Source organism: Populus euphratica, unplaced genomic scaffold, assembly GCF_000495115.2.
Source record: "Populus euphratica unplaced genomic scaffold, PopEup_1.0 scaffold2.1, whole genome shotgun sequence".
Taxonomy (NCBI): Eukaryota; Viridiplantae; Streptophyta; class Magnoliopsida; order Malpighiales; family Salicaceae; genus Populus; species Populus euphratica.
The window spans coordinates 2,552,244-2,559,287 of record NW_011499846.1 but is presented as its reverse complement, the minus strand read 5'-3'; the positions used below and the strand labels follow the sequence as shown (position 1 = coordinate 2,559,287).

At 30.9% G+C, this 7,044-nt stretch overlaps 1 protein-coding gene across 1 annotated transcript; it reads left to right on the top strand.

Moving 5' to 3' along the window:
- The first annotated feature begins 666 nt into the window (after window positions 1-666).
- Window positions 667-1,472, top strand: LOC105131279 (uncharacterized). Its single transcript, XM_011034195.1, has one exon. The coding sequence runs from the start codon at window positions 717-719 to the stop codon at window positions 1,272-1,274; it is 558 nt and encodes a 185-aa protein (XP_011032497.1). The 5' UTR covers window positions 667-716; the 3' UTR covers window positions 1,275-1,472.
- Window positions 1,473-7,044: the final 5,572 nt, after the last annotated feature.

Below are 7,044 nucleotides of genomic sequence, written 5' to 3'. Positions count from 1 at the left end.
ATACTCCACGAATTTATGACTTTCATTAATTTTTTCTTCCACTAATTTTATCTTCCACTAAATTAATAAATATACTTAACTTAATTAAAAATTATCCTTACATCAATTCCCCGGGTCCATCTGCAAAACAACAATGCAATTCAGCCTAACTTTTCTCCAAATTTCCACCGTTCTTCTCCTGGTGGGGCTATTTGGATCGCACAAGATTTATATAATCTTAAATTCATGGACTTGCATTGACTCGGGTAATCATTGATCATTAAAATAGTTTGGAAATCCTTACATGATCGCTGTGTGTGTATATATATTAAGATTCAGACTTTATTTAATGAATCCATATGCTATTATTTATTGGGATAATTATATAAATTTTTCTGTAATTTTATATGAATTTCACTTCTTATCCATACTTATATAAATTATATTTTTCATTGTATAGTTTATTTGTCCAATAACATTTTATATCCTCAATAATGTATTTTGTTTGTTATCGAATATAAAGTATAATCTATAAAAATATGAAAAACAAATTAAGATAAAATTAACTATAGAAAATCTTTTATAATTATCCTTGATTAATTAGGTGTACAGATATCAAATATGAGAAACATGTGATAATCAGGGCAGGCCCCATCCTCCAGAACGGAGGCTCTTTATAAGTAACTTCTTGAGAGCCAGAGTGCTGGTATCTCCCACATATCTTTGCCCAAGTAAAAATGTCTCAGCCTGGAAAACGCATTACTAAAAGAAGTTATAGCTGGTTCAAGAAATTTCAGTATGATCCAGACAGAGACTCACCAAGCGATGCTAGAAATGTTTTGCTAGTAGTTGTGGCCTTGATTGCAGCAGTGACTTTCCAGGCTGGGGTGAACCCTCCTGGAGGGGTCTGGCAAGAAGGAGATCGTGCAGGAAGAGCAATTTATGCATCTAAAACGGGTGCATACTATGTTTTCTTGTTATCAAACACTTTGGCTCTCTCCACTTGTATACTTGTCATTACATCTCTCACTTACAGGTTCCCTTTCCATTTTGAAATATGGGTTGCTACAGCTTCAATGATGATAACTTATGCATCTGCGGTTTTTGCTGTTACTCCTCATGAATCCGTGCGTTTTCGCTATCTTTTGATTGCAGCTTCAGTGCCTTTTGTGATGAGGTGTTTTGGTTATTTCTTCAAGAAGTACTGTATGAGTAAGTACGGTATGAGTCAGAATGAGAGTCAAATAGGAAGTCAGGAAGAAGGATTAAAGGATGGGCAAGCAGGTCAAGTGTAGATTTTCTATATTTTTGTAGATTAAGCCCATGCTAATGTGGACTTAATTTTCATTTCTAAATCCGTAGTAAAGCCTCCAGTTGTAGCAGCCTTGCTGTTATTGTCAGCTCTTGTAGTCTTTTATTAAGTGATAACTAGCCAGGTATTTTCCCGTGTTGCTGTGATTAAATAAAGATTTTCCTGTTTCTTTTTTTTATAATATTTTAATTATCAGTAGGGACCAGTAATTTTTAAATCACTCACTTTAATTTAGTAAATTACTGAACACGTAATCTTTTTTATTGTTAAAGGGCCTCTCCTGATATTTAATTATGACTTCTCTTTGTTGTTAGGGTTTTGTTTTGTTAACATCAATTTAAGCTAAAATTTAAAAAAAAATAGCAATTTTTTGTGGTATTATTATTCTGATAGTTATCATTAAGATTTCTGAATGGAAAATTAGTAAAAGTGATTGAGGAACTGTCGGTTGAAACTCAAAATGAAATAAGGGGCAAGTTAATTGTAGTTACTGAATCAGTTAGTAGGAACTTTATAACAAAATTTGAAGTAAGAAAGGCAATCTGCACAGGATTAATAATCTTAATTTAATTATATCAAGTAAATATCCTTTCATGAAAAAAGCTTTAAGGTCAATGCAAGACTAATCACGATTCCCCCGATTTCATACGGATTAAGACGGGCAATCAAACCATTTTTTTTTATAAATCATTAAACCAACTTTAGTACTTCAAGACTGCGGGCATCTGTTCCTTGCTCGAAGCCAATCAGGGTTTTTGCCATTTTCTGGGGACTATTCGAACTTTTGCTGTGGTTTTTTTTTTTTTTTTTTTTTTTATGTCATATACGAGGGTTGTTTACAGCAACACTTGTTGAATTCGGTGGCAAGGCTTTGTTCAATTATGTGGCATGATACTGTAGGTTTTTTTTTCTTTCAAAGAACTATCTCTGTTAAGTAGGAGGGCGGTATCAAAATATAATTTTATATTATTTTTTAATATATTTTTTTATTATCTTGTATTTAATTTTTATTAAATAAATAAAAATAATAAAATTTTAATTTTTAACTATTTAATTATTAATATTATATTAAAAAATCATCTCAATTCAATAATTTAATATTAATTTAAAATTTCTCAACCAAAGACTTTTTATAAGTAGCATCTGGGTGCCAGGGTGCTGGTATGACGCACATATCTTTGCCTGAGTGAAAGTGCTAGCCGGGTCAAGAGATTTTAGTATGATGAAGTGAGAGACTCACCAGGGGATGCTAGAGTAGTTGTGGCCTTTATTGCAACCGTACTGCATTCCAGGCTGGGGTGGACCCTCCTAGAGGGGCCTGGCAAGAAAGACATAATAAAGGAAGAGCAAAGCGTGCCTACTATGTTTTTTTGGTATCAAACACTTTGGCTCTTTCCACTTGTATGCTTGTCGTTACGTCTCTCACATACAGCTGGTTCCCATTCCATCTTGAAATAGGGGTTGCTACAGCCTCAATGATGATAGCCTATGCATCTGCGGTTTTGGCTGTTACTCATGAATCTGTGCATTTTCGCTATCTTTTGGTTGCTGCAGCTTCTGTGCCTTTTGGGATGAGGTGTTTGGATGATTTCTTCAGGAAGTACCGTGCAAGTGAGAATGAGAGACAAATTGGAAGTGAGGAAGGAGGAGACAAAAGGGATCAAAAGGATGGGCAAGCCGGTCAACAAGTGTAGAGTTTTTATATTTTTGTAGTTTAATCCCACACTAATGTGGGCTTTTTAAAATTCTAATTCAATTGTAAAGCCTCCGGTTGTGCTCTTATTTTCAGTGCCTCTCTTTTTTTTTTTACATCAATTTAAGCTAAAATAAAAAATAGCACAATTTTTGTGATATTATTTTAATAGTTAATTTTATAATTAATTAAGATTTTTGAATGAAGATTTAGTGGTATAATTTTATAGACGTTCTTATTAAAAAAAATAATACCATACCAATGGTTGATCTTTCAGGTCATGGCATGACAACACGTCGTTGAAGTTTAAAGCCTAATATTCTAGGGTTTTTTCTCTTTAACTTTGGTGCTGTATGCAATTTCATTTTTAACTCTTCAATTTTCTACAAAAATTATCAAATTCAACGTGATCATTAATAAATATTTTTCTTAATCTTTTTTTTGTCCACAAAATAAAAATTATCAAGTATTATTTGATTAAATTATTTGCATTTTTCATTGTTCTCTGCACTAAACTTTATTTCTCCAACTAAAATATTTTCTTAAGCAAATCAGAGTTTATTTTAGCCTGGGACAAATAATAAACTAATTTTGGCGTTCACCTGCCTCATCTAGGATCTTTGACATCCCTTTGCTAAGGTTTGTTATGGAAGGAAGGGAAGCTGCTACATGTGTTGAGGGCTGCTGTGCTGTGATCTTTTTCTTTAAATACATAATTGTAGAGTCGACGAATTGTTGCTGCTACATTTTTCATCAAAGGTGGCATATTTTGCTGCTGCATATATGCTTTCCTTTTCTCCTAAGCTATGATTTCAATTGTTGAAATGCTCTGATATTTGTTGAAAATATTAAACACTATATTATTTAACCTCATACTCTTATTTGTTGATATTTAGGATTCTTAAACTCTATATATAATACCCTTATATTTATGGGAAGATTCGTTAGGATACTGACATGCAAATCTGACAAGACAAAAGATAAGAAACAAAATAAAATGATAAATGACACACAAAATTAAGTAATGTGAGAATACAACTTCTCTCTAATAATAGGAGAACAACAAAAAACTCTCTATTATTAGAAGAAAATACCTCACTTATTATCTCACAAATACCTCATAATTTTACGAAATTACTCTCTCCTCACTCTCTCTTCTTTTTTTCTTGTGGTGTATCTATAATACTTGAATGCATTACCTATTTATAAACAAACATCCATGCAAAAAACAAGGGTAAGATAGATAGTATCAAATTTATGATTAACATTATTGATATTGATGACTAAAATTGTTGACAAAACACTATTGATTTTGTCAACAATGTTAGGATGATTTCACAAGATTAAATTTGAATTATCATAACTAGTTCCAGAGGGATTCTAATTAATTATTTAAACAAAAATTCTAAACACAAATCTTTTTTTTAATCTAAAGAACCTTTTTTAAACTCAACAATATCAGCATGGCGCTTTCAAACACCATTTAATAAATTTGTTCTGCTGACTGAAGGACTCCTCGGCATACTGTTTGTTCTACTAGTTTGCAAAAACTTGGGCAGGTGATATGAGAAAGTACTTTCTAATATTGGCAATCTTGATCACTCCGTGTTTCATACTGTATGTACTCGAGCAAACAAGTCTTGCAACAAGAAGCTAGACAGGCAGGAGGAACACCCACAAAGGGATGTAGATGTAAGATTAGCTCTTTTTCCAAAGGCATTGTTGAAACGGCAGAAAATTTGCAGGAGGCAAACAACTGTATAATAAAACTATATTAATTCCCCAGATCCATCAGTGAATTAACCAGCAACTCAATTCATTTTAACTTTTGTCCAAAGTTCCACCTTCTCAAGATCAAGTGGGCCACTTTCCTTTCTTCTATATGTATCCACCATTTTTGCCCCTGGTGAATCTGTGATCTTTTGATTGGCCACCCACTATATCCTGGTTGGTTTCTCTGCCATTCCAAGCATAGTTATTAAATTCAACATGAGGCTAACTTAAGCAGGAAGCAGTTTTAAGACATACAAATCAACCTGAGTTAATTTAAAAAAATTAAAAAAATTAAAATTTTAATATTTTATATTAAAAAATTAAAAAATATTTTATGTAGATGTAAGGTATATAAAAAAGTTAAAGAAACATTACTTATATATATATAGTTATCCTATAAAAAATTAAAAAATAATCTACATGAATAAAAGCTATATAATTATTCCACACTTAAAAGTTAATAAATAGTAGGCTATAAATATAATTATCTCACATAAAACAGTTAAGAAATATTTCATGAGAATGTAAGCTTTAAAAATATATATATAAGGTAAAATATTTATAAATTAACTTTATATTTTTTGAGATTTTTTAAAAATATATAAAAACAATAAGTCAGGTTTCATCCGAGTTTTTCCAAATTTACTGGACTAATTACAAGCCTGAATTTAATTAGACAATTGAAAGAAAACCTGAGTTCCAGGTCAACTAAGTTCCGATGTAATGTATTGAAGTTTGTACTAATTCATTTCTAGTTTTATCCAAAAAATTAATATAGTTTATTCTAATTAAGATAAATCACTAAATAGTTTGATAATCACTCTAGATTTTTTTTGTTTAAACTTTGTAACCAACATTCAAGAAAATTTAATTCCTAAATACGTCAAGTCAAAAATTATGGGATTTAATTTTGAGTAAGTAGTGGTAAGTTAGTCGAAAATATTTATGAATTAGTTTTTGAAAAAAATATATAATCATTTTCTTGTTTGAGAAAATGTGAAGCTTTAATTATTTAAATGAAATCTAATATCTTCATGACATAACACTGAGTATCTAACAGCATGGTTTCTTCCCAAAGATGTGTTGATCAAGTATTAGGCACTCAAAATCATTTTATTCCAAAAGAAGAAGAAGAATACTTTAGAAGGTCTTTATTCCTCCAGGGATGGGCTAAGCTCCTACTAAATATTTCTTACGGGCCATTTTAAAAGAAAATAAATATTTTAGATAATGACCGGCAATTAAAAGCCTAGCAAGAGTAAAGCCCATTATTGATTTTCCGAGCCCATTAGTGTTTTTTGAGCCCATTACTATTTTTTCTCCTTTTTTCCAGCGCCCAGCATTATACGCTTGAACTAAATTAGTTGATTGTACTATTTGGGCTTTTTTTTATAGTGGTCGCTCGGCTTTGGTTTTCTAGTCCATTAAGGAGCCCAGAGCCTACTTTATGGGTCAAACATAAAATTGGAATCAGCCCACAAAATCAAGAGAAGATGCCTGAAAATTGAAATGCTGCATCACTTTCACAGTCATCAACTAGCAGAAAGAACAGTTCCCATTTTCTAGTTTAAGCTTGTTTTATGTTCGTCAAATATACATGATCTTGTGGCATTTCGAAGATAGTGCATCTAGATGCCAATCAATTTGAGATCATAAAATAAGCATATCAATTATGATTTGTATGCGTATTCAGAATTTGATAGGAAATTATTCAAAATTATTTTCTGAAAATAATTATTAAAAAATAATCTAAATTATATTTAGAAACATTGTTTAAGTTTTTAGATTGGGGTAGTTTTATTACATGTATTAGTGTTGTTGATTAAATAGTTACATATTCATATATCTACTTACATTCTTTCTCTTTACTCAATTAAAATTTATAAATAGAAAAAAAAAGTAAAGTAGATATATGCAATTTATTTAAATTATTAAATTAAAATAATTTTTTAATAGACTATAAAAAATAAATCTATTAAAAGTATAAATACATAACTAAGAGCTCTTGCTTATTGGTACACTCGTAAATAAACATGCACTAAATTCAACTTGATTATAATATCTCAAAGAAAACCTTGTAAATAAAAAATTGTGGACAAAAAAGCATGCATCTCCTAAACAGATATACACTAAATTTACCCGTGCACAATCTCTAAAGAAAACCTCTGTGAATAAAAATGTATGGACAAGAAGTTAAATGGTAAGATAAGAAAGATGAATGTGCAATGAAAATGGAAGTGATCTTCCTCCTCCCTCTCTCTATCTCTAACAGAGAGGGGAGAGAGTA